The 23696-nt window shown below is 31.5% G+C and overlaps 3 protein-coding genes across 3 annotated transcripts in view; all 3 read left to right on the top strand.

Moving 5' to 3' along the window:
- LOC143046394 (uncharacterized) overlaps positions 1-23696 on the top strand; it is a 162662-nt gene that overhangs the window by 42298 nt on the left and 96668 nt on the right. The gene's annotated exons all lie outside the window — the stretch shown is intronic.
- Positions 14316-23696, top strand: part of LOC143046396 (uncharacterized) — a 26600-nt gene continuing 17219 nt past the window's right edge. Inside the window, exon 1 of the mRNA XM_076219540.1 lies at positions 14316-14627. Within this exon, the coding sequence (XP_076075655.1) occupies positions 14408-14627 (220 nt within the window). The 5' untranslated portion in view covers positions 14316-14407. The remainder of the gene's footprint in view (positions 14628-23696) is intronic.
- The window catches only part of LOC143046451 (uncharacterized), a 10529-nt gene continuing 2123 nt past the window's right edge, over positions 15291-23696 (top strand). Inside the window, exons 1-8 of the mRNA XM_076219612.1 lie at positions 15291-16125; positions 16766-16836; positions 17470-17565; positions 18178-18270; positions 19660-19882; positions 20757-21008; positions 21685-21785; positions 22820-23366. Coding sequence (XP_076075727.1) covers positions 15729-16125; positions 16766-16836; positions 17470-17565; positions 18178-18270; positions 19660-19882; positions 20757-21008; positions 21685-21785; positions 22820-23366 — 1780 coding nt within the window. The 5' untranslated portion in view covers positions 15291-15728. The remainder of the gene's footprint in view (positions 16126-16765; positions 16837-17469; positions 17566-18177; positions 18271-19659; positions 19883-20756; positions 21009-21684; positions 21786-22819; positions 23367-23696) is intronic.

Genomic DNA, 23696 nt, shown 5'->3' with positions numbered 1-23696 from the left:
TACTGTTTAAACTGATCTTTCAAACTAGAAGATAGGCGGATCAAGGGGGGCGCCCCCCCCCCCCTTTTCGTGGGAAAAATTTGGTTGATTATAAAGGGAATCATTGAAGCATGACTGGAGCGGCCCCCTCTTAGGTCAGTCAGCGGGCCCCCTTAGGAAAAGTTCTAGATCCGCCACTGTAGAACATAATCCAGAAGAAAGTTAAAACATTGCTTTAACTGTACCTTAAATTGAATATATATTTAAGTTAATTAAAAGTTAATTAAAAATATTGTCTATTGTCTATTGTCTATTAAAGCTGTAATCCATGATCGCAAATTGAATGCCATGTTTACAACTGTTGAAAGCCATGTGCTTTTTTGGCGGGAAAATTCCGGACCCCTTAACAGGAATCAGTTACATTTCATTGTTATTTATAGACAGTAAAAATAATTTTGGCAATCATTTTGCCTAACTTCAAAGATTTAATTATTAATGAAAAATTAATATTTTCGGGTGAAACTGTTAATACTTTAATTATTTACATCTGCCACAGTATTTTCTATCCTATAGACAAGGAACATTAGCTACAAATTGGTCATTGTACTTTCAAATTATATACATTTTACAGACTTAAGAGGTATTGAGTGAAAGTAACGTATATAATGTATATTCATCATTTAACACCATTTAAATGCTTTTAAATAAGTTGGTAAGTGTTAGCAGTGGTACGAGTTTGCATTGGTACAAGCTTTTGTTTTAGTGGTACGAGTTTACAATGGTACGGGATAACTATAATTCGATAAAACACAATAAGCACATGGCTCATACACTTGTAACCGGGATTGGCTATTTTTAAAGTTGAGTGACTATTCAGATTATTACATTTTGCATGTGCAGTTGAATTAGTTTTGAAAATAATACTATCCAGCTGTACCAGGCCAGGGTTGCCGGCCAAAAATGCTTGACACTCACGCATGTTCATGCTTTTTTTGCGGTAGTGTCCTTGGATCTATTTTTTTCCTCTTTGATCTTTTCAATTTTGACCAAATCTCACGCATTTGCTTAATGAAAATTTGGCAGAACTGCTATACATGTGTCAATGAAAACTGTGGCAATCGTATCCCTCAGAGCATTCTGCTCTTTGATTTATGGAAGTTTTTGAAAGGGTAAACTTTATAAGTTTGCCGGTAAAACATTACACTTTTCAGTATATGCTATGTATTCAAGAGCAGTACATCAGTTGACAATAGTTTGAATAGCAGAAATGGTTTAATATTAAAGATTTACCTTATCTGATACAAGGATTTACAAAACTGGTAACATGATTCACATTCATATCAAATTAACAGAAACGATAAATAATGAGTTAATAATAAACAAATTAATCATCAAAAAGAAAAGCAATATCATTTAGATATTGAATGTTCATAGCTACTTTCTTGTTCTTCCTGTTACTGCCTTTGTAAGTTTCTGCTGGGAATAGCTATACTAATAATAAAAAAAGATTATAACATGGCAAACACTTTTTTTTTGCAAAGAGACACAATTATATTTTTAGGGGGCTATATAGCTGTCTATACAATTTGTATTTGCCATTTTTAGAAAATTACAACGATGATGTGTTTTTCTCCAGAAACACATAGACTAATATTAATATAACTTCTTTAGTTAATTTTGTGAGATGATTTCAAATATGCATCGTAAATTTCGATGTTACTTAAAATTATCTTATTATCTAAGGCCGTATCCCAAAAAAGAAAATAGATAGACAAATGTTAGCAACATTAATGATCACATAACTGAAATTTAAATTTCTTAAGGTGCTCTTTAAAATGTTGTGCATTAGTCATTTTTGGGGTAATTAGTTTAACCTGACACTACTATAAGGTGTGTTATAGTAGTGTCAGGTTTAATTCGCTTTCAAATTAACTTCTTTTCTTTTGGAAAGCAATTCGAAAATGGACAAGTACTAGTATTTTGGCCAATACCATACGCAAGGAAAATGTTATACCACTAAATAGTTACACAACATCAATGTAAGAAACATAAATAGTACTGATCCTCTTCAAACAACTGTTGGAAAAAAGCACATGGTTAATATTCTTTTTGTTTTTTTGTTATGTACAGACGAACACCGTTGATATTTGTCCTTTAGTTGTACGATCTTGTCGTATCACTGATGTACTGTTGCCATACTAATGAATTCACTCTTCATATTGTTTGAAGTTATTTGACGTTGTAATCCTTGATAGGGACCAGCGAAATAAATATATCATAAGATACCTGTTGTTCAGTTTGAGTACGTTGCGACTTGCGTGCCTAAAACTGTTTTACAAATCTATTTTGATGATGTGATCTCTTTTTCTGATATTCTAAAGTCCCCCGTAATGAAAGCTGTAGATTCCTTTTCCGATTTTGTCGAAACTGTTTGTAAAGTTTTAAGCCTACATTTGTATTTAGGATTTAAAGAGTTTAAATACTTGAAAATATTCATAGATTTAATCTGCTTCAACCAGAGACATAAAACATTATGTATTCTGACTTATTGGTACAGTTGAATTTTGTGTCATAATGACATTTCGTAAGTACACTAATTTGTTCCTTAAACGGTAGAACAACTTGCAATCTTTCTTGTTTCTCGTTTACTTGACATATGTTCTGTACAGAATCCCAACCTTTATATATGCCGATTTTTCAACTTGATACAACACGCTTCGGACAACATAAGCCTTACCGGATACCTCACTGAACATCGGACGCTTATGGTGTTATTCAACGATTTATGTAAAGGAGATTCCTGTCTTTGTTTTACAACTCTTTGAGATATAATTGTTCGTTTAATATTTTCTTCCGAAGACTCAGCTACAACGCCCATACTGAATTCAGGTTTCTGATTTGCCTGGTAAAGTTTTGATTTAAGTCCAATGTTCCCTCAAAAATAAAATTTATCTCAGATTCTCCAAGTTCTAGCTTTTCAGATACAACATCCACTATACATTTGTTTGTTCTGAGAAAATCTAGTCGAAGTATTTCATCAATTTTGATATCTGCTACAGGTGCGCCCAACTTGAAACTTCACTATCAACTTGAATGACAAAGCATGCTTTGCCGTACAAGTTTAAAGTACCACCTCTGACCGGTGTTATGCTTTGACTTGTCTTAATAAGGTCAACCTTACTATGTTTTCCCAAACTTTCATACGGTTTTAATCACAGAGAAAGTTGCTTCTATATCCACAATTAATTTACACGATTGTCTGTTCAAAACTGCTTCAACATACATACCATCTTCAGACTTTACATGATGCTTTTGATTTCAGGTGGTTAGTGTTCTTGTACCACTTTCCCACTTAGTTCTTTTCCTATATTGTTTCGTGTAATGTTATTCCTTTGAAGCGGATAGCTACAATTCAATTGAAAATGTCCTTATTGACCACAATTAAAACACTCTTTGTTTCGCTTATTGTTTTTTGCCCATCTTTTATCATAAAAATTCTTTCCTGTATTTTTTTATAATAGCCAATTCACTTTGCAATTCTTTAATCAAACACTTCTGTGTTGACGTGAGTTATTATCGATATGTTCATAATTATAAATTAACTGTTAGCAAAACTTTGATGTTTTTCAAAACTAAGGCTTTTCTACCTCAGGAATAGATTACCTTATCTGTATTTGGTAAAACTTTTAGGAATTTTTGGTCCTCAATGCTCTTCAACTTCGTACTTTATTTGGCCTTTTAAACATTTTTTGATTCGAGCGTCACTGATGAGTCTTATGTCTGGCGTAAATATAAATTTTTAATCCTGGTATCTATGATGACTTTATTTCCATTAATATCATTGACATCTCTATTTTGTCAATAGAATACCGGTCAGCATGCTCGTGTGATTCCTGAATGTGTCGATTGGTTGTCAGTTTGTATTGTTTCATTTCCTAGTCTAATATTTTCTGATTCACATTCAATCTTTATACAATATATATCTCTGTTATCGGGACTACATAGTATAACGAAATCAGAATCTATATTTGATTAGATAGATTGATATTTTAACCTCATCCTATCCGTCTTTATAAGAGTGCTTTTAGGGGACGGATAGCATACTTTCGTCTACACGAATCAGGGGCATATCCACTTATTTTTCAAAAGGGAAGGGCCGCAACCATATGTCCAGTGCCTATTCAAATGCATTTACCGTCCAAAAAGGGGAGTTCAAACCCCCTAGGGGCTTGATCCGCCACAGGTAATGTATGTATGATATATGATGCAATGATCACATATTAAATAATTTACTACAGGTTCATAACAGAGCTACGGTCTATCTTTTTTCTACGATGTTTTATATAATTTTCAAAATCTTTGTAATTGACTTTCAAACAGTTTTACAATAAAGTTTCGTTTTAACGAAAATGTTGTCTTTCTGTTATGGACAAAAACGAAACTTTATCAGAATATTATTTTCCTGAAAAATCTTGCAATTTGTGAACTTGGAGGACAATAACCGTACAAATGTATTACAATAAAGTAATATTTATCCAATTAATTATCTATAAAAGGGAGAGCCTAAAACAACAATATGTCAGTATATATACGGTCAAATTTAAAAGATAAATGAAAAGAAAGTTGTCTAGGTAATTCGGTTGTAAATAGACCTATTGTGTAGAGTTGTCATGTGCCGAGATGTCATAAAGTAAAGTAATCTTTATTAAAAGTCGGGTTTCATTTATATACAATAACAAAGAACATGAGCTCTTAAGAGCTCTTTAAACCGACTGTCATGGTTCGATACATAGCAAATTTAATAAGAGGGAAATAACCTAACAACTACACATGAAATCGAAAATAGAAATTTACTATCAACACAGTTTTAAACTTGTTTAAAACACATAATATATTCACGTAAGTAAGATTTAATATTTTTAAATAGTTAAACTAAACTAACACTTTGTGAAAAATATAACAGATTTCCCCAACACCACCACCAACAACAACAACAATTTTTATTTGTCAATCTACTCCAAAGCGTCAAAGATAAAAAATATAATAGCCTTTCAAGACGTCATAATTATTTGGACTATTGTCATTCAAGACGCCCCAAGGAGCAGTACAATTAGTTCTACAGTTTGAAATAAAGTGTACAAATAATTGTTGTGTTTTTTTCCCATTTAAACTATATAAGAGAAGGGAGACAACAAACACAGTACATATTCTCAAATATATTGAGTGAGTGGCCACAATCAGTACCATTTTTTAATTAGAAGTTGAGCTGTGGACTACTGATGTTTTATTACTTAATTGTACTCTTCTAGTCTTTATTAAACTATCAATTAATATTAATCATTATGTTAACAAATGGATCTTCATTTGACACCAACCATACAAAATTAGATTGGTCATTTAAAGTTTTAAAATAAGTAAATTTAGAGGATAAATCTAAAATGAAACTGGACCTTTCATTTTTAAGTGATGGACATTGAAGAAGAAAATGAATTTCATCCTCAACAATGTCATAATGACTAAATTTACAAAATCTTTTATCTTGGGGTATTCCTTTATGTCTTCCCTTTTCTATTTCAAGTTTATGGACACTAGTTCTAAATTTGGTTAACTCATTTATTGTTTTACAATTATTTAACAATAAATATTTTTCAAGGCCTATATTATTTTTAAATAGTCTATAGATCCTTAATTTATTTCCTTACACCATGCCAGGTTTGTCATTATTTGGTTGGTTAAGCCAAATTTCATCATATTTAATTCGGATTTTTTTTTAATGATAATTGACTTTATATGAGATTTGTGATTTAACAAATATTCTGGGGTTAAATTAAGTTATTTAAATAATGAAGAAATGCTTCCCACCCAATTGACTTTACATGTTTTAGATAAAATTTTAGACTCTTCAAATGCTTCTTTAATGATGGAAAACACCAGAGACATATATTGACATATATATGTACATATGTTCCTGCCTAAACTTATTACCCAATATCTTATCCACATATTATTGTCATGATTATGCATGGGATCTATTATATTATTCTGATAGTCCTCTTTGTAAGAATCTTCCTAAACCTGATTATTCCTTTTGGATTATGATTCAGTCTAGACATTTCATCAAAATTTTATTTCAAGCTCTATTTATAGCATTAGTAGAAGTCATTGGCTACGGTTTCATTGAAATGTAACAATAACAAAAAGGTTACATTGGAGACTAATTGCCGAAATGCAAGGAATTCACGGTTGTGTTCGTGTTGCTTATTCTTTAGTTTTCTATGTTGTGTCATGTGTACTATTATTTGTCTGTTTGTCTTTTCATTTTTAGCCAGACGTTGTCAATTTATTTTCAATCCATGAGTTTGACTATCCCTCTGGTATCTTCGTTCCTGTTTTGGGAAAGGAACTGATAAACTCTTAATGTAACAATAATATTCGTACGAAAGCGTATATCGGTCACTCGTTATTAGTAATTTGGATGTTTACTTGTGTTATGTGATGAGAATCAATGCTTTATAAGATGATACTATTGAACTATTATATAACGTTTATGTCATTATTAATTATAATGTTGGTTTAGTTTTCTTTAAGTGTATCTTCATAATAATAAAAAGACAAAGACAACAGTAGTATACCGTTGTTCGTCAGTCATACATCGATTGAGAGAAAACGAATCCAGGTTCCAAATTAAAATATGAGGTCAACACATCAAATATGAGAGGAAAACAACGGAAAAAAACAGAAATAATAAAGTGCAACAAAAAACCAAACAACAATGCAACACACAGAGAAACGACATAAAAGATAACAATTTCCTGACTGCTGGTGGACGTTTCGTCCCCGAGGGTATCACCAGCCCAGTAGTCAGCACTTCGGTGTTGACATGAATATCAATAATGTGATCATTTTTATAAATTTCCTGATACAAAACTTTGAATTTTTCGAAAAACTAAGGATTTTCTTGTCCCAGGAATAGATTACCTTAGCCGTATTTGGCACAACTTTTTGGAATTTTGGATCCTCTATGCTCTTCAACTTTTTATTGTTTGTCTTTATAACTATTTTGATATGAGCGTCACTGATGAGTCTTATGTAGACGAAACGCGCGTCTGGCGTACTAAATTATAATCCTGGTACTTTTGATAACTATTGGTACAGGAAATTTCAAGAAAACAAATGGTGGGTTGAACCTGGTTTTGTCAATGTTTGTGGAAAGCCAAACCTCCCGCTTTCATGGCAATGTTTAATAAAACACTAAAATGAGAACATTACATGACAGGACTACCATACAAATAAATTTTAAAACATTCAGGATACAGAAATACACAAATTTACAATACAATAAAACATTATGACATGCTTGTAGTTAATAAAGGTACCAGGCTTATAATCTAATTCGTCAGACACGTCTTTCGTCTACATAAGACTCATCAATGCCCTCATGTCAAAGTAGTAAAACAAAACCAACAACGATGAAGACCATTGATGATTCAAAATTCAAAAAGCTTGTATCAAATACTGCTAAGGTTATTTGCCTGATAAGAAACAATTTTATTAAACAATCGATATTATTATATTTGTAAAAAGTCCTTTACTTATTCCTGATACTCGCCAACTAGACGATAAAATCTCGTCTTTATATTCTTATTATGAAATAATTGTAGCCAAGGTAGTTATGCGCAATACATAAACACAATGTAAGTTATGAGTTATAAATAGTTAAAATATTTAAGAAAAGCATAGATCGGATGTTACGATTACTACAGAACAGAAAAACCTAAAATATCGACACAGTGATCTGAGACAGAAATTTTAAATTCTGATGCGCATCAATTAGAACGGGAACATTTTAAGGTTTTGATTTGAAGTAGATTGCCCTTTTGTGTGATTTGAGCAAAAACTATAAAAGAAAGAGAAGCTGGTTTAAACAGACAAAAAGGATCAGCGATACAAGATCAATAGTAAAAAATGAATAATGTTCTAGTGTACAATGTTGGAGTGTCCATTGTTACATGATGCATGGTCTTGATGTTAGATTCTGCGTACTGATGTGGTTTATCATCTTAACAACGTGTTTTATTGTTCTTTCATTTGTCTTTGTTCTATTGTTTATATTACTTTTACTGTTGGATTGTTTTATGTGATATCCGTTTAAGGTGGCTCGGTATTTATACATCTCGTCAATGTGTTTGTATTGTCTTTCATTTGTTGGTAGTGTGTTTTGTATATGCGACTTTTTGTATTTCTTTGGTTCTTATTACGTGACTCTGTACTTTAAAAGATCCCGTCAGTATGATATTTTTCTATTCTATGTCATAATGATATATTTCTATTATGAATTACAAAATACATTGAACCACAAACGTCAAAATTATTCAATCGCGTAATAGAATTAACTATTTGTGGATTCTTATAAATTCTATATAACTTTTGGACTATTTTAAATCTCGGTCTATTTCTGAAATTTATTCTTATATACTTTGATTTTTTAACCCTGTATGCTAACATTGCCTATGTGAAATTTAAAAATTGTTTGTTTGTACATTGAACGACAAATATATGTGACGTATAAAATTTGCTGACGTCAGACACGCAAATCAATGAATGTGTTTGTAGATAGATGTTTTTGTGTTCTGTTAAATTGTTCCTTTTTAAAATTGTTACACGATGATGACTGCTGTACCCATATTTTGACTATTTTATTTATTGTGTCTGTTTATATTAGTTAACGCATCATTGTAAATATAACGGAATTTGATGAGACTGTCATAAAAGTGAGAGGGTTAGCGCTATAAAACCAGGTTTAATCCACCATTTTCTACATTTGAAAATGCCTGTACCAAGTCAGGAATATGACAGTTCTTGTCCATTCGTTTTTGATGCGTTTTGTTATTTGATTTTGCCATGTGATTATGGACTTTCCGAATTGATTTTCCTCTAAGTTCAGTATTTTTGTGATTTTACTTTTTGTTAAAGATGTTCCTGAACCTTTTTTTAAAGGGACACAAACTCCTTTATAGACTTTTGGTTTCCCTTCTCCTTGATCAGGATAGATTTTTCTTCTAAGTTGGGAATCACAATATCTGTAATAGGAAAAAGCCATAACCCCAACCACATCAGAGTTAAATGACCTTCATTCATTTCATGATCTTTTGATGTATATAACTAATTAACAAAAAGGTTTTTCACTGTAATCTACCTTTTTTTAAAGATTTTTTTTGTCCCGTTTCAACATCAACTGCTAACCTTCATGAACTCTTTATTACAGAACCAATTTTAAAAACTAAGGCACCATTATAATCGCATGTTGGCCTTGAGGATTTTTCAAATAAGAGAGCTAGTGTGCAATAAAATTCATGTTTGCATAGCCGAAGATTAAAATAGCCTTCATAGCGGAATTATATGAAAATCAAGATTATGTTATGTATGTATTATAGGCTGTTTTCTGTATAACCGTCCGTATTTGGATATCAATACCAAACATTGGGCCGGCAATTATTGTAATGGTTTTTTTTTAATTTTTTTTGTCGCATGTATCATAGAAGATGATAAAATATTTTGTGGTTCAATTTTAATTTTATTATCTGTTTAGTGCTACATTATGGCACATCAGAAAGCACAGAAATGCACCTTTTAAGATAGATTTGACCACAAATCTTTTAAAGTCTTTTAGGTTCTTTTTTGTAGTTCTGAAGGGAAAAATCTTCTAGGATTGCAATACATGTTAATTTTGTTGTTTACTGTCCTGAGCAACCAAAAATACACATTTTGAAACTAAGACATGTCGCGTTTTTGAATTTGTACTCCGTGATCTTCGCCCTTGTAACCAAAGGTGGCGCTTTACATGATAGCCTCAGAATGTACCGCTTTATATTTTTTAATGCAAATAGGTCAAATACACATTTTTAGCAGTCTTTTTTATAATTATTATTTTTTGATATTATTCAAATTTAACGTTGCCAGTACTGTTAAAAAGGTATACCCTGCTTGAGAGTTTCTTAACCAAGGTTTGGTATGCTATTAACAGCACAACAAAACTGTACAATTCTTCCTGTTTTAAAGTAATCTGATGATTTTAAACAAAAAAAAAAAAAGCTTTAGAAATTTCCACCAAAAATGAGACAGACTTGAGGTTTTTCACTATGATCCACCTATTTTTTTTTTAAATCACTTTTTGTCCCGTTTCAACATCAACTACTTACCTTCATAAAATCTTTATTACTGAACCAATTCATTTTTGAATAACTGAAGATTAAAATAGCCTTCATAGTGGGTTTATATGAAAATCAAAATTACTTAATGTATGTAATATAGGCTGTTTCTGTATGACATTCCGTATTTGCATACAAACATTGGTCGTGCTATTATTGTAATGTTTTTTTCCAACTTTTTGTCGCACGAACTTTGTGATTAAATTTTACGAAATAATAAGGCGAAAGGCACCCATTTTTTATTTGATCATAATGTAAATTAATGTCAACAGTTTCTGAAAAAGTATCAGTCAAAGGCATAAAATTCTAGTTTGATCCAAATATATATACACATGGAAAAAAGTATTGCAACACCAAATTGAAATTGAAATTAAAAAAACACTTTTTATTTTTTTGTGATATAATTTGGTAAAATAGAACTACTTAAACATTATTCAAGTATCACCTGAGTTTAATCAATAAATATCGACTCGGTAAGTTTTTATCTGCACATGCAGCTACTGTACCCGTAAACAGCAAAACAGGTGTTTTCATCCTCATTGTTTTCAACACTTTAAATAACCAAAATTTTAAAGTTATGTGATTGACACCTTGTAATGGGTCATCGACAACTCTTAACTGCAGCAAGATGACAGATTATCAGCATGAGTGAAGCAGGAGGTCGCTGTAATAACTGCACGTATTGTTGGTCATCACCATTCCACTAGAAGTCGTTTTGAGAATTAAAAATGGCACTAAACGATGTTAAAGACCTTCCGAAATAAAGAAGACCCTCTATACCATTTGCTAGGTAAAAAAATCAAGCATAAAAAAGGTTGGTCAGAAGGAAACCCCTTGCAAACAATACAATCCAAGAAAGAGAGTGTTTGGCATACAGGGACCTTTTAACAAGAACTGTTCGAGATTGACTCATCGCTACTGGTTATCGTGCGATAAGACCATTTCGGAGACCTTTGTTCACGAACAGACACACAGTTTTCCGTATCCAATGTAGTGCAGAGCTCGCTAAAATTGAAAATTAGCATCATGGAGGAAGATTCATTGTTCCAATGGAATTCGGGTCATCTTCCGTGGACGGATCGTAGCCCAGATTTGAACCATATCGAGCATATATGGGACACTTTTGGGCGGGAAGTGCGCGAAAGGACACCCCAGTTCAAACACATCATGAAATAAACAATGCCCTTCATCAGAAATGGTTGCTGCTACCTTAGCAACAAATTAGTCGATTTTTGGCAGGAATCAGAAGACGTTAAGATGCGGTTATCCGTGTGAATGGAGGCTGCGCACAAAGTACTAATTCTTTGGCGTATAACGATCGATGAAATGTCTGACATTGTAAAGTTCGACTACAGTCAAAGTTGTAAAATGCATTTTTTTGTACAAAAAACGCTTCATTTTGTTATTAAAATTGTGGTTATATCAATCATTTTTTTTAAAACATTTTTTGTTCGTTTCAATGCCAATGTTATCATAAACTATGTTTCAATTATATTATACAAATATCTTATTATATATCATCCAAAAAAAGAGGCTGATTTTTCAATTTTTGAAAAATCAAGGTGTTGCAATACTTTTTTCCATGTGTATATATGTCTTCTAGCACTAATAAAAATATGTCCAAAATGAAATCGATTACGTTTTGGGCAACTCTATTATGGGGGACACAGGTGATGAAGTTGTTATTTATTAGCATTATATAGTTCAATGCCGGTTTTTAAAGATTATCAAAATTACAAATTTAATCTTTAACATATGAATTAACTTTTGTTTGACATTGCTTATTGTCCAATTGCAAGCAGTTCATACTCATTTTCAGCGAACATACAAATAATTCTAGAGTTGAATTAATCGTTTTCTTTGTAAATCATTTTGTACTAATAAACTACGACGATGTCTTTTATTTTAATCCGAATATTGCACAGCGGAATTTCAGCAGACTTCTCCCCTTTTGTCAATGTGAAAGCTCTTCAAATCATAAACACGCTATCAGGTTATTTTTTTTAATGAATTTTAGTTTGATCAGCATCACTAAAGGCACATGATCAAGAGACATAATGTCCATTGCCAAATAATTCATGCATTATTTGAACAACATCATGTTAAAAATACATATACTATAGTTGAAGATAGGTTCTACAAATGTATTATCATTTCCGGAATTTAGGTAAGACACTACCTCAATATCTGTTCTGTAATACGTTGCCGTTTTCAAAAAAATGTACAGAAATTTGAAATTAAATGTTGCCTTCAAAAATTCAACTTATCGCTCCATGAAAGCGTGAAATTCTACAAAGATTTTAATGCGCAGAGAAAGTTAATTATCCCCCCACGAAGTATCTGATTTTTAAAACATCTACAATTTGACTGATCATGGCTGCTTACATCCGATATAGCTGAACGGACGACCCCACTTTGACTCAGGTTATACTACAGCTTTAAAAAAAAAAAAAAAAGAACATAAGGAGGCTCGCGGAAACAAAAGTTTCAGCAGAAAATTAAGCATTTGTTTTTTACATTAATTTTTTTTATTTATTACACTATTGATTATTACCATATGATATGGTACAAAAATCACTCAAACAAATCAATTCTTATTGGCCACAGATGACTTTCAAAATGTTTATATCATTAAAAAAGCCCCAAATTATCTCCCTTTGGCGCAAAATGCCATTTTTGGACATTGAATTGAAATATCCTTTTTAAGTCATCGGTGACCGATATTTTTCATTATTAATTTTTTCAAATAAGCTGTACATAAACTCAATAGTTGTAAAATGTAAGCAATTTCTGTAATTTAGTTTTTTTTTCGATATTACCACTATTTCTCCTATTAGTTCAACAGAAATAAAGGACATTAACAGAAATATATGCTTCTTTCGGAGGCAGATTGTGAGCTTAAATGAACGGTGACACAATTTTTTATATCATTTTCCTTTTAATTATATGATAAAGTTAGTTTATAGAAAAATATAGCGAAATCCTATTTTACAAAATAATTTGATTTATACCCGCGATCCCCCTTCAGTAATTTATTTCATTCTGTTATGAAATAGTAAAATGAGTTCATGTTAATGAATAAGCAATAACCAAATATCATGCGTATTTATAATATGAACACAAATGATAGTTCAAATTAATGAAAAACAAACTTGGTATAGTTGTTAATGTCTGTGTCATTTTGGTCTTTTGTGGATAGTTGTCTCATTGGCAATCATACCATATCTTCTTTTTTATATGGACACGTTTGGGTTTTTTTTTTTAAAGACACGGTTTGGGCGTTTATACACATGACAACCTTTTATAACAAGACATGGTTTGCAGTTCAGTGACGGCATGTGGACAGGTATGGGGGAATCGGACATGTTTGAGAGGAAGGACACGTTTCTGAGTGTTACATACATATGAACATGTTGAAAACAAACAGTTAGGTTAATGTATTAGGAAGCCAGAAATAAAAGATGATAAAACATTTTGTGGTTCAATTTTAATTTTATTTTTTAACTGTGGAGTGCTACATTAAGAAATATTTGATTATTTTTTAAATTCTATAAGTTACTGATAAACGGACTCTCTTTTTAAATTAACAATAACAGCTGTAGTCGGAGGCCAGAAATTTGTTTTTGCAACACCCCTTAGGAATTTGCTTTGCAAAAAGAAGAACCAAGTCTAATAACTTATCGACTCCATCTGTGATTTTAATATTCCGTCTGTTCGTATGTCCAAAAGACCTTTGATGTAAAACTTTCTTGGCTTTAATGAAAATGATAGAAAGAAATTAATATATATTTGGTCATCCGTTTGACTATGTTGTGTTAGAGCCTCTAGTTTACAGGATTTGCTCCTATAGTATTATCGTGCGTTGTCACTTGATTTATTTGAAAGATCTTTTAGTTCACATTAAAAATCTAGAATTTACCAAATATTTTCACAACAGTCGTCAACCATATATAATTACAATATTTCCATATAAATGACAGCACTAATTGTGAATGATTACAATACATTTTCACAATTTTTTTATATATGGTTTTCTTTTCAGAAAATGTTCTCATATGTTAATAAGAAACCTAGATGGTGACAACTGCAGAATCATGAGAAGTGCAGCCACGATCTAAGTTCCAAATATATGAATAGCTACGACAAACATTGAATATAGAAATTAAATTGGAAGTCTGAACAAAATAAAACTATAAACTTATTTAGTAAATCCATTGGTCATGGCGTCTAGACTTTCACAAGAGGAAGAAAACTATGTCAGGATGAGTCTATTAATGACGGGAATATCTCCTCGTGCAGCACGAGCTTTTTTTGATCAGGAATTTGCTCTGCCATGCTTAGATTCCTCTCTGAAGAAAGAGTACAATAAACTAAAAGACCTTCAAAACAAACGAGTAATAAACCAGTCACAGTGGAATCTCCTTTTCCCAAGATTCCCTGGTAAGTTTAGAGACACGTTAAATGTCAGTTACATTGAATTATTACATTTCTAGATTTCATGGAAAGAGCAGTGATATATTTCATAATTCTAACAAAGTGGAAAGTCCTGTTCCTTAACTTTCTGACCTGTCCTATTATAGCCTGTGACAGACATATATTGTCAACAGACTTTGACAGTCTTCATCATTAACCAGTTGCTAATACTGGTAAAATTAAATGTACCACAAGACCAACAATTAAGTTTTTGCTACTGCAAATCTATAAAACATTTAAATGAACCAATGATGTTTCTACAACTTTAGACACTTTTGCTTTGTTTCCATTTGCAGGCTTTAGAGATCATAGAGCTAAATTCATTCAAGTGAACTGACAAAAGACTTTGCCATTAATTGCATAATAATTGATTTCATAATGATTGCATAACAAAAAATATTGCAGTCATTTAAAAGAATAATCTTTATCTATCTATATATACCTCTTTTATTAATTTATATGCAGTCTTAAGAAAAGAACAGCATTTTAAAGGAAGGAGATTCATCATTGGAAGTAAAAAATCATTTTATTGTGCTACCTTAACTAGATTGGTAGTGTCCAATAAAAACAGATTGAAGATGAATCCAGCAATAGTATCTTTATAAAATGTTATGATTAATTAAGTGTTAAGTAGCAGTCCATGTAAGAACCTGACAAATTAACTAAAATGTGATATACCTTATCTTATCAAATGACCCAAAACTGCAATAAATACTTCAAAAAGGTCAAAATAATGCATCATTCACAATTTTTATATTCATCATTCAAACTGCTGCTTTTTACTAGAGGTTTCATTTTCAGGATTTTTGCCTATTTGTCCTATGTAAAATTACACATATTTTTCATTAATTTTTTCTTAAGGCTAGAAAAAATATATGATAAGTTATATATAGATAGAAAGACAATTGTTATATCTATCAAATAAAACAAAAAAAATCTTGGGATTTTTTGAATTGATAATAAAAAACCGTTTGAAAAAAAATTTAAAATTGCCATGTTATTATCTCCCCTGACGGAAATCTTCAGCAAAAGAAAATAGGTATACTACATTGGAGGGAAATGTAAACAATGGCAGACGCTCCATGGACAGAAAGAAACTGCAGCATTTCAATTTTTTCTAACAGTAGATGTGGTTTTTCCAACTATTTTCCATCAGAACATAATCTTATTACAATAAGCAGCTGCAACATTAATATTAACAGCCATTTACAATCACTACAACTCTCAAAAACCTGCATTCCATCAGAAGGCCATTTAATTTTTTTCCGTCTTGGTATTTTCACTTTGTTTTGTGATTATACAATATGTCCACACCATCGGGCCACACTTGGAATAAGATGGAGAAGGAGTGTTGCATGCAGTCATCCCAACCATAAAGGGAAAACCAAGCCAGACAGAGGTGTCACCCCAATTGTCAGCCGACATCTGTTGATCTCAACAGGACAACTTGTGCCAGTTGGTTCAGGTAAGAACTTTATATACAATATAGCCCCCTGTTGTACCTGTTCAAACTTTTTCTATAATTATTATATAATCAATTTGTTCACATTTTTATAATCAATCAAGAAAAAATAAAAGAAAAAGTAGAATTTGCTTTTTTTCACTTCTGGGAAAATTCATGTAAAAAATCATACTGGGGATTTTGATAATAAAAAGATATTCAGATGGTGTTTCTCAGGTTTAAAGATGTTCAATGTAGAATTATGTTTGTTATTATTGAAATTTTTCAGAAATTTGCACCCCCTATTTATAACAAAAATATTGCCATTTCGAAAGATTATACTACATGTATATTGAATATGCCTTTTCAATGGTGGGTGGGTCAGTTACATGTATCATCCTTAATGTCAGCCTAAAGCTACGATTACCTCTTGATGTTGATAGGGGTAATAAGTGGTTGAACCATAATTTTTATAAGGGGGTCCAAATGACTACAAAAGAGGGGGGCCCGGCTCCAGTCATGTTTCAATGCTTCCCAATATAATCAACCAAATTTTTCCACAAATGCCCCCTACCTCTGGGATTTTAACATATATTGAAAAGACCTACACACATTAATATTAATCTAAAATTTACAATTGCATTTGATTTTTTTTTTCATTTAGGAATATGTCGGACATGTAGAGGAGGTATTCCAAACCTTGACTCAATGTCGTTTGAAGATAATGATGTACATGTAAGTTTTTCTGGAAGGTCTCCAAAAACTAGAAATAACTTTTATATATGCATAAGATGAGAACTTTAATCTTTTATGAAAATTTTATGTACGCATAATCATATATGTATATATTTAGCATATAAAATTGAGAATGGAAATGGGGAATGTGTCAAAGAGACAACAACCCGACCAAATAAAAAAAACAACAGCTGAAGGTCACCAACAGGTCTTCAATATATATATATATGTTATGAAATTTCAATTATTTGTACAAAAATTAAGTGGTAAAAAATGGTCTCACCCAGCACACCTATGCATTGCTTTTTTTAGTGTTCAGAGTTTAATTTATTGAATGAACAAAGTACTGTAACTTCTGTAAGTGTGGAAATACTTGCAATGTTTATTAGTGCGAGAAATATGATACAGTTGTAATCAGAATAATTTAAACTCACATATTGGATTTTTATATATGAATAATAGAGCATGATTTCTTTTCTCTCATTTTGGTGTAAAATAATGAAATCACAATAATAAATCCAAAACAATAACTTCTGAATTTACAGTGATATATTTATATATCAGAAATTTGTTTGTAGTACCTATTTACAAACAGTATTTGCATAAACACTGTTTTATGTTTTAATCTTATAGCACAAAGAACAACCATTTGGAGGCTTTGAACAGGTTTCAACTAGTGCATCATCTGCTAAAGAAGAGTTTGACCCTGAACAAAGTAAAACTGTAAATGTAAGTAGTATAACTAACTATTTATAATTTATGTTCCGTAATCTTTTCCGAAATTAAGACATTTTTTTTCCGAAATTGATCTGACTCTTATTTAGTTTGCTTATCTTCCTAAGTTATATTTAGAAACAAATAGATTGTTGAAACATATTGTATGACGTCCATAAATGTTTTGCAACATTAGGAAACAGTTTTTCATATTAAGAATAATGGATCCAGCTGTTCTGTAAATATTTGGTTTGATTTGAGAAGTTTCCTGCCAACTTGTTTCCTTTAGTTGTTAGAATCAACAGAAGTTTGTTTGTAAAAATTATTATGTGACATGTACATGTTTGTGAGTTATAATGATACCTGAAATAAATGTTTTCTTTCATGCACATACTGGCATTATCTGAAGTTAGCAATTATATAAGTAGGAAATGAAAAATTTAACTGTGGACATGGTAGACAAAATTGAGAAGAGTTTTTATTTTTGCATTTAAAAAATTAACAACACCAACACATTGGGTATTGAACACAAAAAACATGTGCAACAGCTTTTTAGTTATTATTGCTGTAATATTGGTTACATTATTTTAACTCATAATATCAGATTGATATTTTTATATGTTTTAGACTATTCAAAACAGAAAGAGAATAAAACTGGAAGACACGAGTATTGAAACGCACACATGCAAGACAGCTGAGTCCCTATCTGATGATGAATCGGTATGTTTAGCTGAAATAAAAAAGAAGATGTGGTGTAATTGCCAATGAGATAACTCTTCGGAAAAGACCAAATGATACAGGAAATAACAACTATAGGTCACCAATCAGCAAAGCCCATACGACATACGTCAGCTATAAAAGGCCCCAAAATGACAAATGTTAACAATTCAAACAAGAAAACTAACAGCCTAATTATGTACAAATAAATGAACAAAAAACAAATATGTAACACACCAACAAACAACAACCACTGAATTACAGGCTCCTGACTTGGGACAGGCACATACATACATAATTTGGGGTAGGATGGGGAAGGGGGGGGTTGGTAAACATGCTAGCGGGATCCCATCCTCCCCTAAACTTGGACAGTGGTGTAACAGAACAACATAGGATTGAACTATAAAAATCAGTTGAAAAGGCTTAACTCATCAGATATATACAAATAGAAATACATCTAACAAAAACAGAGTGAACATAGCTTGGCACTTATACATCCCAACAACAAAAAGACCATTAGTACAGATGTGAGAGTACTCACACTTACTGGTAGCTAGTTCAAAATGACAAATGTAAAACAATTCAAACGAGAAAACTAACGGCCAAATTAATGTACAAATAATTCTGATATTATTTGCATATTAGGGAATACGTTCATATGATTGGTCGAGAAGACTTCCGGTCGTCACTCTTGAAGTTGTTTATTTTTTCGATAGACGACATTGACAGAACTACTTTTTTTGTAACCAATGGCGGCTAAAATAACACTGTCAGGCTCGACGTTAAAAAAATACTTATTTTCACTTATCCGTGTTGTTAAAGAATTTTAAGGATTAAATGGCTTTAAAAAGGAATTTATTGGTGTATAAACTGGACCAAGTCACTCACAAACATATCATAAAGTCCTTCGGACTTTATTAGTAAGTGAATTGGTCCCCTTTATACACCAAAAAATTCCTTTAAAAAGGCGTTTAATCCTATAATAAATGAACAAAAAATAAATATATAACACAGCAACAAACAACAACCACTGAATTACAGGTTCCTGACTTGGGACAGGCACATACATATATAATGTGGCAGGGTTAAACATGTTAGTGGGATCAAGTCTTCTGTTTAGTTATGTTAAGAATTTTAATATAGAATGGAAAAATACTTTAAAATAATTTAAAACAGGAACAAACAATAAAAGCTGAAAATGAGCAAAACAAACCCACCCAAAAACTGTAGTGGGCTAGAATGCTCATGAAGAGTAAGCAGTTACTGCTCCACTAGTGGCACCAGTTCTGCTACTCCTTAAAATGAACAGATGGTGATGACAATATATGAATTGATTAATACTTTCTAAATGTGTATAGATTAAAACTTGAACATTCTTTTATTAACTTTCAGTTCCTAGACTCACAGTCACAAAGTTTGTCACAAATTTCTTCTTGGAGTCAGGAAAATATGGAAACATCTTTATCTGACCTAAATAAAGGAATTGACATCATAAGTAGAGGCCATTCAAGTCCTGTCAAATTTCAAGTGAGAAGTGATATAAGTAGCCTAAAACCTTCCACGAAAAGAACTGTGAAACGTAAAGTAGTTTCAGCCATTGACACTGTCCTTAATGGTAAGCTCATTTATTTTTATTAAATAAATTATTATGAAGCTGACTCTCACTGATAAAAATAATATAGAGTTATGTCCCTTTTTAACTTGATATGACAGCCATTCTCATATATTATATTTTACTTATATATTATAAACAAATTATACATAAACACATGACATGATATAACTTATTAAATTTTCTTTTAAATGCAATTGCAAGGAAGGACAATAACAATTTACAGTCATTCACTGTTCAAAAAACTTTTGAGAATGAGTTATCTCCCTTAGTAAATGACCATTTTAGCAAAAATGGCAAGCCATTAACAGTACTATGGTTTGAAAACTGTAGACTATTAAATTAATCTATAAATTTAAAAATAAGAATATGTGGTAAAATTACCAATGAGATATATTGCCATCCAATACCAAATGTCATATATGATCAATTATAGATCACAGTATTGGCCTTCAACCTGGAGCATTGACTCACATTGCAAGGTAAAATATAAAAGGACCCAGAATGACCAGTGTAAAATAATTCAAAAGATACAATCCAATTGCCAGATGTACATAAAAAATTAATAAGGAAACTGTTGTTCTGTATAATTGTGCCCCTAATAAGTGGTGAATATCCAAAATTGTAACCTTAAAATATAAAAAAGAAGATGTGGTGTAATTGCCAATGACACAACTCTTCACAAGAGACAATATGACACAGAAATTAAAAACTATAGGTCGTTATACAGTCATTTCTTTTTTACTGTGCCCTCAGTAAAAAAACTTTGAAGGGTTAAACATTTGGAATATTTACTTTGCCTGAGCATGCTGAGGGTCATAATTGTATAATAATATTCATAACATAAAAATCACTAACTGAATTGGTTTCTCTTCAGGTATAGCTCCAGGTCAAAGTCAGGCACTTTTTAAGATGATTCAAGATAAAGACCCAGAATCTGCCAACTCATCTGAACTTCAAGAGATCATTGTAAAGATTCATCAGGAGAGTACAGACAGAAACACAAAACAGCAACTTTTGTCATTGATTGCCTTGTCACATACTAAGAAAGATCTTCAACAGCTTATACCTGGGCTGACAGTGTATGCAATAAATGATGCCAGGAAACATGCTAAAACTAATGGCCATGGTAATTTTAATATCCACATATTATATATTTACCATAACTTGAAGTTGAAAAATTATTGAGATTTTCAATTCATTAATAAAAAATAGAATAATATTTTTTGCACAAAAAGATTTACTTACTCTATTATAGAGCATTTCTTAAAGATTATGGTCACAGTTAAAAACAAAAACAGCTAAGTTAATTTCAGTCAGACACAGCTTTTTCCCATAACTCAAAAACTGTATCTTGATCTTGACCAAAGGTCAGATGTTGAGAGTTAAGGTCACAGTAAGAAAACTATAATAACAATTGTTTCTAGGTATTACTGCATTGTTTTATTCCAGAATTTGACCCCCAAAGGTCATATCATTTAGGTCAAAGTCACATTCAGAGAATGATTTTAATCATATTTAGTCCAAGTACTTACTCCTTTTGATTATTATCATCATTCTTTGTTTATTGATTCATTGATACAAATGTTATTATCATAAAAAAAAAAAGAAATTGCAAAATGTGCTAAGTAAGCATATGAATACCTTTTAGCAGAATAAATTGTTTTGAATGTGTTAACTACCAGATTTGTTTCTTTGCCTTATGGAATGTAAGGAAACAGTAATATGCAAACTAAAATGTTATGAAAATAAAATGTCTTAAGTCTTTCCACTAGTGATTTATAAAAATATTTGCTTTTATTCAGGTGCTATAATACCTAAACAGCTCCCAGTCTTTCGACATAGGATGGATAAAGACAAGTTAGACCATGCCTTAGATTTTTTCTTCAGTCCATCATTTCACCAGGTAAAAAAATATTGATATTGATGAAACTGAATATTCTTACCGTACACAACCTGAGAATATGCATGAGGGAAATTAGTCTTGGTCCAATTATTTCAAGGGAGATAATTGAACTATTGAGTTTAATATTGCAATATGTAGTAACAGGTCTCGTAAGTGCAACTTCTTATTAACAGCTGGATCAATATTGATGAAACTTTACACACTTGCAGTACATAATCCGAGAATGTGCATAAAGGGAAAAAAACCTGGTCAAAAATATTTCAAGAGAGATAATTGAAACTAATTTAGTTTATTGAAGTTTATGGGTAGTTGGGATATCATTTTAGTGAGTTCTATGCAACTCTTAGAATGCCAGATATTATCCACACAGGTATGTGTCCATTTGTGTTTAAATATACCCTAAAAAGCGGGGGTATATAGTGATAGGGAAGTCCATCAATCTGTTTGTTCGTCCGTTCATTCGTCTGTCCATTCGTCCCAGATACTTTGTATCTGCAACTCCTTATTAACCACTTATCTGAAAGAAATGAAACTTTCTCAGATTCTTTATGATATAATGCCATTGTGCACCTCCTTTTTTGTTTTTGTTTAAATTGATTTTTGGGGTTTCCAATACAATAACATGAACTTTGCAAGATGCAGGGGTATAATTTTGTGAAAATAGTGCTCTTACACTATGATTTTGTTAATCAAACTTTGATTAAGATACTTTAGATATTTAAATGTTTTTTTTCTATGAGAAAATGGGCTCATAATATTCAGCTGCAACTGCAACTGTTGGTCAGTGAAACTTCTCTGAAACCATAAAACAGAATATCATGAAACTTTATAGATGATTAGGACTTTTTGTTAAGATTTGTATACACACACAGATTTTGATCAACTAACTTTTTGTATGAGTTATGAGTCTTTCAACTATTGAATCTGATAAGATTTGTTTGACTAGTGACAATTATTTGGGCATGGTAATGCGAGTTTTCTCTTTAAGGTTCTTGAATTATCTAATAATAGCTTAAACCTTTTTTGATTTCTAGGTCTCATCCTTTGGTGTAAAGGAAATGAAGTTGGACAATGGAAATACAGTAACAATACCTGAAGTAGTGAGAACTGCATGTCATGCCACTCTTATAAACGTGTATACAAAATTTTGTACAGAAACTGAATTCCTGCCTTTATCAAGATCCACTTTATTCAAAATTCTAAATGCATGTCCATCTTCAAGACGAACAAACCTGAAAGGCCTCGACAATTGTGCCGCTGATGGTGGTGCATCATATGAGACATTGTTAACAACAGTCAAGGAAATGGGTAACTATGTTGTTGATGAGGAAGTGCAAGTAGAGTTGCGTGACTGCAAGGACAGTTTAAATGCCAGTAAAATTTACTTGAAGACAGACTTTAAAGCACACCTCAGGAAATGTGATAAATGTCCAGATCACTGTATCAATTATTCTTTGAGTGATCCAACAGACCAACATCTACAACAGCACTGTGTCGACCATCAGCATGACATGGTATGTGAGAGATGTAATTTACTTCCACAAGCAGTCTCCACCATCAAAAGACGTCTTTCTGAATTAGGTATTTATTGCAACCTTAACAAATTTAAATCACTGTTTATTTTGTAATTTGATTTGAATAGATAAACTTTTCTCAGTTTATGCATTAGGTGCACATTACTGTTCAATATAAAAAGAGAACAATAATACTAGTGTTTTTCATTATTGCTAGTGTCATCAAATAATAAAACATAGTACGATTATAATCATGATTTTTAAGTTTTCTTTGATTTAGAAAATACACTTTCTTGAAAACAAAGAAAAAGTTAATAAAAAGCAAGGAATTGAATTTTTTAATTTTTTTTCAAAGAGACAACAACCCAACCAAAACATACAAAACAACTCAAGACAA

This window comes from Mytilus galloprovincialis, chromosome 9 (assembly GCF_965363235.1).
Source record: "Mytilus galloprovincialis chromosome 9, xbMytGall1.hap1.1, whole genome shotgun sequence".
Lineage (NCBI taxonomy): Eukaryota > Metazoa > Mollusca > Bivalvia > Mytilida > Mytilidae > Mytilus > Mytilus galloprovincialis.
This window is presented reverse-complemented; position numbering and strand designations above follow the sequence as displayed.